Here is an 11,643-nt window from a genome sequence, read left to right as displayed (position 1 = left end):
GGCAAAAATAAATACATAAAACAAACTGCTGACCTTACCCCACCACCTGCTCACCTTGGTTCAGGAAGTTAATTGCTTTCATGCATGCGTACTCCTCATTGCTGACCTTTAGCTGATGGAACTTGTGATATAGGTAGATGAGTCGTTCAATCACCTCCATCCCTTCATCACTAAATCTGAAGAACAGAGACAGGTTTTTACCTGGAGTACTGATACCAGCAAAGGCCAGGAAGGGCAGACAAAGGTTATCTATGATGGTAAAGAAGCTCTATTTCGGGGAAATGGAACCCACAGGGAAATGCTTTGAATGGCAGCCAGGTTAGATTATGTAAGTTGCTATTTCCAAGGTCAGGCAGAGTCAAGTAAAACTAGGTTCAAATCCAACTCCACCACACAAGCCTGCAAGATTCTGGGAAAGTCATTTGACCCCTGTAAGCTTTGAGGTCTCCCTCTGCAAAATAATGTTTGCCTGCTTATGCTAACAAGAGCTGAAGGAAATCTGGGATAGAAATGAAGAGAAATATGACAATATTAAGATACAGCTTTTGTGGAGATGCAGTCTCCAGTATCAATGACAGCTGCCATGGTGACTCTATGAGAGCCTCAGCCACAATGTAGAAAACGCTTCCAATTATGTTTGTTTAGGTTTTCTGTTTCTAGCAAGGCTGAGATTATATACAATAAAAAAATCTTACTGGCATTCCTGACTTCAGCCCAAGGGACAAGAAAACACTTGCTGAGTCTTTATACCACAAGAGCCTTTATGCTGGGCACCGTCTGTGATTCTCAACTCTATGAGCTAGGTGAAACAATCACCCAGGTGAGAAACAAGTTCAACATGGAGAGGAGACCAGCCCACCAAAACACAGCTAGCTGGTGGTGCGATGAGAACCTGGAACCTGGCCGAGCTTCCCAAGTCTCTTCCAACATCCAAGGTAGTCTGCTCATGCAGAACAGACAGGCTTCTTGAACTATTTACACGTGATTTCTCTTCACCTAATGAGTTCTTACATGACCCCAGGTACACAGGTAATAAAAATAGGCATAGAAATCTAACACTAATAATAAACTAATAACACACAGTGGAATTAATTTTATTTCTATTCTTTTTATGTTTTGGTGTAGGTGGCATATGTATGTGGCATGTGTATGTATATATACATGTTCATGTCTGTGTGTGTAAGGAATATATGAGGAGCCAGAGGTTGACAATGGGGATCTTTCACTGTTGTTCTCCACATTATTTCTGGGGATAACAGTCTTGAATTGAATTTGAGTCTCACTAATTTGGCTAGATTAGCTGGCCAGTGAGCTCTGGGGGATCTACCTGTCTCTGCTCCCATTCAGTGCTGCCATTACAGACATTCCCAGATTCATACATGGGTGCAGATACCTGAAAGGGGTCCTCATGCGCTATGCATTTATCTAGTAAGTGCTCTTCTCTAGTCCCAGTAAATTTATTTTGACACAATTCTTTGACATGTAATTTTATCATTTATTATTTATTAAAGAAAATATCAATTTTGTATACTAATGAGATAGATATGCTTCTTATTTTTCCAGAAGAATTAAATTGCATCTCTGTATTTGACACTGCAGAACATACAGCAAAGTTTTCAGGGTTTTTTTGTTTGTTTGTTTGTTTTTTGTTGAGACAATGTCTCTAGGCCATAACTGGCCTAGAACTCACTACAAGATAGCCTGAAATTCAGAGAGCTGTTTGTCTCTGCCTCATGAGTGCAGGAATTAAATGACTGTTCTACCACATTTGGCTTAATTGATATTTTGATTTTATAACCATCAATAGTTCAGTATGAAATGACAGAAGTATACTTAGGGTTATTTTAGAAATTGTTGAAAATTCTGTCCTAATCCCAAGTCAAATTCATTTAACAAATTTTCAAAATTCCTTTCAAGTCAGAAACTCAAGCAGCAAACTTTTGTTTCTGAAATAGGGTCTCATTTAGCTCAAGCTAGCATTGATCTCAGTGTGCAGTAGAAATGGTCTTACACTCTGCATTCTTCTAACTCTATCTCCCAAATCTGAGGTCTCAAGACATGTACCACCACACCTAACTAAAATAAAACTTGATATAATCCAAAACCGTAATTTGATGCTTAAAATACTGAGGAATGATGATAGGATGATACTCAAAGTCTTTGTTTCCCAAATTAAACCACCATGTTTCTAGAAGAGCAAAAATAATAACAACCTGGCATCTGAGCTAAGGTATCTCTGGCAATATTTATGTATGAAGGTATGTGCAATGCATTCAGTGTTCAGAACCAAGGTGGCAGAGAAGCTCTGATCAACATACTGCTGGAGACACTTGCACTCATAGGGAGACACTGTGGATACACAGTGAGTTTGATTTTGAATTTTAATGCCTACTTGTTGATGTTTAGAAATCTTTCAGTAATGCCAATTGTTTTGTGTTTTCATATACAGTTACACAGTTACATGCAGTGTTGTGATACATAGTTTAGGAAGCTGGGCTCTAGTGGAGATGACCCAAATCTGGCCACACTCTCTACTTTGAGCTAGAAAATTAACACTCTGGGAATAGAGCATGTTTTAGGTAAAGAGGCTCTAGATATGTCACCAAGCAAGGAGCCTCTCAGTTTGCTGTGTGAGCTGCTGTAAGCTGTGACAGCTAATTCAGGTTCCTTGATGATCTAGCCCAATGGCTTTTATGGCTTTATTACTACTTTCCCAGACTGACTAATAGACAAATTCATATTGAATAACCACTCGAAAACCCTTACCAACCATTCTGCTGCATGTTGAGTGCTGGGCACCTTTAGTATTATATATATAATCTCACCCTCCCAATTTAAAAAAGTGTACTAATCAAAATTTCCTTTGTTCATGTGTGGGAATGAAGGCTCAGAGCAGCTACTGACTCTACTCCTGACATAAAGGCCCTTTCACAGGCATTCTTATTTTCCTGATAACTTGTGAGATGAACCATATACCTACCTCTGTATTAGGACAAGGAAGCAGAAAGAAGTGACTCTGCTAAAGTAACACAGTAAGAGCGAGCCAGGGCTTCTGAATTCCAAGTATAGGGGCTTTCCTACTGGTATACTACCAACCCTGTCAAGTTCTTAAGTGCTACCTGGGAAAGGCTGCCACATGCTACCTCATGAGAAACCTTAAGAGCTTTGTGTTCCAACAGCACCACATCCTAGGGCCTAGCCCTAGGAGGTGGCAGGTACTTCTGTGCTGCTTGCAGGAAGTAGTGTGCCTAGGGGTGAAGACCACTCCTCATAATAGTACTTGCTGGATACTTAAGTTGTTGAGAGAGAAAAGGGTTTCACTGATGATTCCCTATAGTAGCTGCATAGAGTAGTAGGATGGGGATAAGCTGAGGTGGAACATAACACAGAAGGTAGGAATAACACTGTTGACATATGTTTGATAGTCGAGCAATGTAGCAAGAACAAATAATGCTCTGTCCCTTAATCAGCAACTTCTTGCCCCAACTGCTCACTATTGCATGGCAGGACCTGCAGGTGTGTGGCTATCACCCAGACCCTGAGCTGGCAGTACCAAACCTGTTGCTGTTTATCTTGACCTGGAGGATCACAACGAAGCTCTCAAGTGCTTGGTTTGTACATGTGCCCAAGATCTGCCCTTTCTCTTAGGGATAGCACATCCCTCTATTCCAAATATCTTATAAGAAGCAGCCATCATAGTCCCTTGGCAGTGGTTGGGGTTGGCAGCCAGCCCAGCAGTCCCCACTCAGTCTCCACAGCTTGGCTGCAAAGCTTTCCTCCACACCCGCATCCCACCCTTTGATAAACAAAATTGTTCTCTGTTCCATGGGCCTGCTTTCTCTTCCAGCCGTTCCTCCTCCACATCTGCCCACTCCACAATTCTGACGCCCCTGTATTCCCTGTCTACAAATTATCAGCATTCAAAGCCATAAAGTTGGACAAACACACCCATTCTTCTCTTGTGTTCCTATCACACAAGCATTCTAGGACAAGGAAAACATTCCTGCCAAAATCCCCCAAACCACTGGACCATTCAGTCAGCAATTGAAGCTGACACTATGTAAGTTATATCCATTAAGGGGTGGAGAGGACTAGCTCTTTCCTACTCATCTAAATGTACCTTCCCCAGCAGCAGTCACCAGCTACAGTCTTTAAGGAAGTGTCATCTTCGTATCACATACAAGTCATATTACAGCTCCATGATATATTCTAGAAAATTATTCCAAGAGTTTGGTATAGTGTATTGGCAGAGAGCTCTGGCTTTGGAGCACAACACACCTGCATAGTAATCTTAGCTCCATCTTTTCCTACCTCTGTAGCCCCGCATGTTCATCTCTCTGAAATTCAAGGTCCGTATATCTACAGGGATTAATAGTAGCAGTCTCATAGGATGACAGCAAGGAACCAACAGCAACATAAGTAAAACAATGATAAAAACTGGTGCAACAAATCCTGGTCATTATTACTATCACCGTCATTCTTCTGTAACAAGGAGCAAAAAGACCGTGTTTCCTGAGCTGAATAGTCAAAAGTGCCCATTAAACTCCATCCACTCAAAGCATCTTCTCCAGGGAGTGAAAGGGTGTTGATTAGGGTTTAGAGAAGTCACTGGCTGGTACTACAATCTGCTTTAAATCACATTTGTCCACCTCTGTGTCTGATAACAGTCTGACAAGGAATAGGCACCATAAACTTGATCCAGTATTGAAAAGAGAAAAGGAGCTGGCTGTGCATCATCTGGGAAGACTTTTCCTGACAGCAGGCACTCACACTCAGGAGCTGTGAAGAAGCAAAGGCTGCCTGGAGGAGTGGGAGTAGTACTGAAAAGTAGGAAAGAGCTATGGCCAATTAGACTCCTCACCCTGGAATTCTAACAAAGAGGGGATGCTTGGCAGTGATTAACCTAACCCCAGAAGCTCAACTTCCAGACCTGATGACCTCCTGATCCTCCTGTATACAACTCAGACTTCACAGACACTGAAGCCAAGTCAGAGTGGTTTATCTCCCACCATGCTCTTCCCAGATGCACTCGGGACCACAACTGTCCTTACTCACAGAGCCCTGCTGATCCCATATCTCTGACACCCCTAGTTTGGTGCTGCCTTCTCTTCCTGAGTCATTGCTGTGTCATCCCTCCTTGTTTTCCTTTCCATGGACACAGAGCAGCCAGTCGCTTAGCCATGCTCTAATCGTGCCCACACCAGAACCACAGAACACTTTTCTCAAATGTAACCTTCCCAACACATCAAACCCAAAGTCTTCTTTTCTTCTTATTAAAAAACAAAACAAAAAGAAGAGGACAACACCAAAAACAAAAAACAACAAACAAACAAACAACCCAAACAAGGTGTGGCTCATGCCTTTGATCCCAGCATGAGGGAGACAGAGGCAAGTAGATCTCTATGAGTTCAAGGCCAGCCTAGTCTACAGAGTGAGTTCCACTACAGCCAGTGTTACACAGAGAAACCCTGTCTCAAAAGATAAACAAACAAACAAACAAATAAAATAAACAACAACAAAAAACCTCTAAGGCCTCATGCAGTCTGACTGTGCCTCAAATTTATACTCTTCCTAACTTCATTTTTCAAAGTGTTGGCATTACAGGTATGCATCATCAAGCTTTCAAATGCACCCTTCTGAACTGTCTTGTCAGTATCTTTGTCTCCAATTACTTCTCTTCCCTCAGTTTTCTGCTGCCTACATCCTAATGTTAGGACCCCTTTTAGAGCCTTACACATAGAGTCACCTAGGATTATTTCTAGGATTTCCTTCCTTCCTTCCTTTTTCTTTCTCTCTCTCTCTCTCTCTCTCTCTCTCTCTCTCTCTGTCTCTTTCTAGGAAGGGTCTCACTGTTGTCTCTGGTTGTCTCTCTGTAGAACACGCTAACCTTGAACTCAGAAACCCATCTACCTCTGCCCAGTTCTGGGACTAAAGACAGGAGCCACCACACCCGGATCTTCTAGGAATTTTTTTCTTTCTTTCGTTTTTTTAAAATGTATGTTTTTATTTGTTATGAGTGCTCTGTCTTCATGTATACCTGCATGCCAGAAGAGGGCACCAGATCTCAAAGATGGTTGTGAGCCACCATATGGTTGCTGGGAATTGAACTCAGGACCTCTGGAATTGCTGAGCCATCTCTCTAGCCCCTCTTCTAGGAATTCTTTTAGTCTCCGGCCTTCATCCTGTTCTCTATACTGTACTTAGAAAATTCTCATTTCAAAATGCAGCTCAAATGTCTGTTCTTATGGAAAGCCAAGTACACAAGCATAGCCCTCACTCCTTAGTCAGTTTTTGAATAGTCCTTATATCCTCCTCAATCTCCTTCAATATGATCTTGCATTACAAACTGTATCTGCTACTATAAAATAAGGTTAGAAGTCTCAGAGTCAGAAACCATGTCTAAGCTGGTTGTGGTAGTGTGTACCTATTACTGAAGCTATTTAGAAGATTGAGGCAGGAGAATTCTAAGTTTGAAGCCTGCCTGAAAAACTTAGATCTTACCTCAAAATAAATGAGAAGGGGGCTGGGATGTGATCTCAATGGCAGAACACTTACTAGCACATGTAAGACCCTGGATTTAAAATTTCTAGAACCAGATAGGAAGGGAGAGGGGGAAGGAGGGAAAGAGGAATGAAGGACAGAAACCTTATCTGCATGGTCTGTATTCCTAGAAATCTTGCCTGAAACAACTCCCAACACTTGTAGTACCTGCCTAGAAAAATGGTCATGCTATAGGGAGCAGAACCTAGAGGTTGATTCTACTACTACTACTACTACTACTACTACTACTACAGGTGAGAAGTCCCAGGAAGAGCTAGTAGATCCCAAGCAACAGGGAGGCTGGGCTCTCTGAGCCCAAGTCTACAAACTGACAATATCACATCAAGCTTACTGCTATCCAAACAGCCCTTCAATCCAAAGTTATGAGGTGGAGACAGAAATTTGATGGAAACAACGAATTAGAGGATGTAGAAAAGGGGTTAGGTCATCTGTTTATAAGACAAAATGTCAGGTAGGTGCACCCTGAAGCCAGTGAGCAAGGCAATGCTAGAAAAGCAAAGGAGAGAGCTGGTTCTCAGACTCCCACTCAGCTGTGCACAGAGCTCCTGAAGGCCTTGAAGTTTTGCTCCCTGCTTAAGTGTTGGCCTTGTTTTTATGTAATGCACATAATGCTGGTTGGTTACTGATGCACCCCAGTCCTGTAAGGAAAATTATAGGCGCCAGTACCCTATGTTCTCCATATCTCATTTATCCTTGTTCTGCGTACCTTGAAATCACATGACTTCTATTATTTAAACTGTCCAAAAAAGGTGGTTTTTGAAATGTTTATTTAAATGTGAATTAAGCTAGCTAAGATATTTCATATGAATAAACTAATAAACCAGAGAAGTTATTGAAAGAGAGACTTATCTTATCTTGGGGGTCAAAAATTAAGGGTCTTATCTGCCCTAGGTCTTCAAAGAAAGTGACTAGTATTTGGACAGGTCACAGAAACAGAAGGGAGAAAAAAGGCTGTTCTAGAGAAGGAGGTTGGAGGATGTTGGTCAACTAGAAGAAAACATTATAGCAAAGAACAGCCAGGAAACCTGTTTGGCTCAGTCCTATGCTCTTGACATCGCACCACACCTTAGGTACCAGAAAAGAGCCTAAGCAATCAGGCAGGCCACAGGGAGTGGGGATGGGAAACTGTGGAACAAGCTCAAGGCTAGCCTCTAGATTAAAATCTAAAACCCTTAAGGGCTGGGTTCTCTGAACTTCAACTTTCTCATTATAAACAAGCACAGTGGCACCTATGTTACCACAAGTTGTAAGAAAGAATCAGTAAGTAATAAAAAGCTGCCTACAGGGGCTGGAATGATGTCTCAGTGGTTAAGAGCATTATCTTCTCTTCCGAGGAACTGGGTTCAATTCCCAGTACCCACATGGCAGTTCACAAGTTCCAGTAGATCCGACTCCCTCACACAAACATATGTGCAAGACAAACATCAACATATTAAATAAAAATAAATAAAAAATTAAAAAAAATAAAGCTGCCTACAATTAACACCAAGATGACTCCCAAGTTCCTTAAGGATTTAGATTTTTGCCTTTCCCAGATATACCAACCCACTAATCTAGACAAACATTAAAGAAACAGCTTAGCACTTTGCCAGTCTGTATGGCACTAACTCACCATCCTCACCTTGTTGGAGAGAGACTTATTGTACCACCTTTCTATCCATTTAGAATCTGTGACTAGCTGATAATACAAAGCTGATAAGTGACAGGATAAAGATTAAAATTCAGGTCTGTGGGGTTTAATGTGTCTCCTTTGGAGACTAGGCAGTCTTGCCTCACAGGGAGCAGCTCACCTGTGTAGTTCTTCATCAGAGGGTGAATACTTGGCAGTGACATCAGCCAGCTCCCCAAAGATCTGCTTGCTGTAAACTGTGAGGGATGAAAGCAGGATTAACTCCTGCCATGTAGAGCTCAAGAGACAAGTGTAATCCTTGATTGAGAGCTCGCAGAAGAAAGGCAGCTTCTTGATCCAGGCAATCTGCCTAAAGAGCAACTCGTCGGCCAGGCGGCAGAGCAGAGCAAATAGCTCTGCTTGTGTCACAGCATATCTGGGGGTACGGATAGGACAGAGTCACTTCCATCAGCCAGAGAGTGGGGCTAGGTGCACTGGAAGAGGGTACTCCTTGAAGGCACAGTAAGTCCTTGGCAGTAGGCCCCTTGCCCTTGACCACAGATTTCCAGTGTCTCTCAACTTCTTATAAAGGGGTAGGGTTGCAGCCAGCAAAAAGCTGAGGTGGGGGAGGGGGGGTGCAGTGAGATGATCTGCTGAGGACAAAGGAGACTTAGAAACTTCTGGAATTATGAGGGACTGTTACTCTTAATGTTGATGTTCTCTGTTGTTTCATGCTGGAGAAGAAATTCTTACTCATTCATGCTCTAATTTTGGCAATGAAAACTAAAATGGGGATGGGTCTGGAGCATACCCAGTATAAGGAACAATTCCTATACATGCAAGAAAACAGGAACAAAACCCAAAACCAAACATGCCCAAGGGCCAGGTTGCTGAAGAGAACAGAGGCATTTAGATGCCTTTTCTGTCCTCACTGTGCCCCCTGGTGGTGACAGTTTAGGAACCAGAGTTGCTCAGCTTTTCCTACAGGCTATTTCTCCAGCCCACAGCAGGCCTCTGAGTCTCAGCTTTATTCCTCTCAAGGTCCCTGGTCCACTTGTCTTCCTCTTCCTCATACCTTACGTAAAAGCTTTGTGGGATCCTTTTGGTAGATATTTAATTCTCTTCTTCTGAAACTGGAGCCTAGCTTATGATCTCAGGGTACCCTCTAGGAGGCAAAAAGACTTTAGCAGCCCATGTTCTCTACCTAAAAAGTAATGGGCGCAACAATGGGTGGTCCAGATGCCAAACTATATAACACTCAAACACAGCCAAGTGCAGACTGAGATCTCTTCCATTCACTCAGGCCTGCACCAAAAGCTGTCAGTTGTGTGCTATAGGTTACTCATGGGCATGCTGGTTAGGGATATAGACAGGTCACAACCAGTTAGGGCTTGAATGATTTAAAAACCCTAAACCTGATGTCAAACTTATTTTGTGCCTAAGGGCACAAGAGCAAACATTCCAGGGCTTAGTTTACCTAGACCCACGAAGAAACAAAGGCCCTTCAATCCCACTTCACAGGAACTGAAAAGTAACCCTGACTGCACTGAGAAAAGATGCTTAAGGGAACATGGGGGACCAATGCCTTCAATGACAAAGCTTGGGGTATAATTGTTGGGGCTATTTTGTGACTTCAAGGGGCCAAGCAGGGAAGAATTCACTTACCCATCTTCAATCAACATGGGTGTGCCCAATGGCTCCAGGTCTTCAGCTGACATCAGCTGGTGAATCAGACTGTAGGACTGAGGGTCCAGGCTTCGAGCTTGTGGGGGCAGAAGTGGTGAGTGGCCAGAATAGCTAAAAAGGTGCGGTATGTATTGGTAATGTGGAGGCACTGACATCCCCATGTACTGATCCCTGAACGTCATAAATCCATTTAGTTCCACAGACCTACTGGAGAGAAAAACTTTACATTAGGAAAAGCCATGGCAGGTTGAATACCTGCTCAAAGAAAATAAGTCAGGAGATGGCTGAAGTATTCTCTGGTCTTGAAGTCTGTGACCAATCAAGCTATGGACAGAATTTAAAGGTTACATGCATATCTATTATTACATTACACTCATGAGACAAAGACTCTGTGTGGATGCAGAAACAAGAGGTTCACCATTGGCAAACTCAGTGACCAACAAAATAGGGTGATATAAACAATTATGGATTAGATGAAGTCTTTGTCCTGATGTCACACCTAGCACCTTGCTCATGCTAGGCAGGTGCTTTGCTACTGTGCTATATATCCTAGCCCTCTTTCAACATTATATCTTAAGATAGGGTCTCACTAAGTTGGCAAGGCTAACCTTGAATTCACTTTGTAGCCGAGGCAGGCCTAGAAGTTGTGATCCTACTGCCTCAGCCTCCTGGATAGTTGGGAGAGTAGGTCTTCACCACCAGTCCCAGCTGGAATAGTTTTTAATAGATACTAGTAGTCTATAGTGACAAAAATGTGTGTTTGTATTGACCCAAATCCAGTATCTAGCATGGAGTATAGCCCGAGTTCTTTAAGTCTCTAACTTTTAGAAAGAAAAAACAACAGTACAACTTAATGAAATAAAAAGCTGTAACTGAATCTGAAAAGATTGTTTCCTGCCTCCTTTCTTTTGGAAAAATCTACCCATTTTCCCAACTAACTGTAAAAAAAAATTACATATATGCAAGAGTGCATGAGTGAGTGAATGCCACATGCATGCATGAGAGGACAACTACTGGGAGTTTTCTTCTTCCACCGCGTAGGTCCTGGATCATCTCAGGTAGTCAGGCTTGGCAGCAGTGCCTTTACCTGATGAATCGAATCATCTCACCAGCCCACTGCTAATTAATACTTTAAAAATCATTTAGCTTCCCTGGATGTCTCTCCTATAATTGAGTCTGGCAAACTATAGCCTATAGGCCATATCTAGCCTAGGACCTTTTTTTTTTTTTTTTTTTTTTTTGAATAAATAAAGTTTTTTGAATAAAGCAACACTCACCGCTTTATATATGGCACTGTGATGCTTTTGAGCCACTAAGGCAGCGTTGGAAAGCTGGACCCAGGCCAGGCTTACAATGTCTAAAATAGCAACTATATGATCTTTTAAAATTTATTTGTTTGTTTGTTTGTGGACAGGCTCTATGTAGCCCTGCTGTCCTGGAATGAGCCTTTTTAAAAAGATAATTTCTTCCTTTTATCATTTGTGTATGTGCATGTGTGTGTAGGCCTCAAGGCTTTTGACATAGGGTCTAACAGGACCTGGAACATACTGATTCAGCTAAATTAGCTGGCCAGTGAGCCCCCGTGATCTTTCAGTCTGTTTCTCTAATGGTAGAAAAGACAAAGACAAAAAAAAAAAAAAAAAAAATTATATTTCTTACTGCACACCTGGTTTTTGTGTGGGTGCCGGAAGTGAACTTAGGAACTCAGGCCTGCAGAGCAAGCAGTTTATCAACTGAGCTATGTCTACAGGCCCACTCTGTAGCATTTTACTTATTTATTTATGTAT

The 11,643-nt window shown here is 42.2% G+C and overlaps 1 protein-coding gene across 3 annotated transcripts in view; it reads right to left on the bottom strand.

The window, feature by feature from the left end:
- Positions 1–11,643, bottom strand: part of Nr6a1 (nuclear receptor subfamily 6 group A member 1) — a 177,840-nt gene that overhangs the window by 7,526 nt on the left and 158,671 nt on the right. For 2 of the 3 annotated variants that reach the window (XM_055600251.1, XM_055600253.1), the window contains 3 exons: positions 9,836–10,063; positions 8,352–8,606; positions 55–176 (listed from right to left, as the gene is read on the bottom strand). In XM_055600251.1, the coding sequence (XP_055456226.1) occupies positions 55–176; positions 8,352–8,606; positions 9,836–10,063 (605 nt within the window). The remainder of the gene's footprint in view (positions 1–54; positions 177–8,351; positions 8,607–9,835; positions 10,064–11,643) is intronic. The other variant, XM_055600252.1, reaches the window with a different exon arrangement.

The sequence above is a fragment of the Psammomys obesus genome, unplaced genomic scaffold, assembly GCF_907164565.1.
Source record: "Psammomys obesus unplaced genomic scaffold, mPsaObe1.curated_primary_1811, whole genome shotgun sequence".
NCBI lineage: Eukaryota > Metazoa > Chordata > Mammalia > Rodentia > Muridae > Psammomys > Psammomys obesus.
The sequence above is the reverse complement of the archived record's forward strand: the minus strand, read 5'-3'. Positions and strand labels throughout refer to the sequence as shown.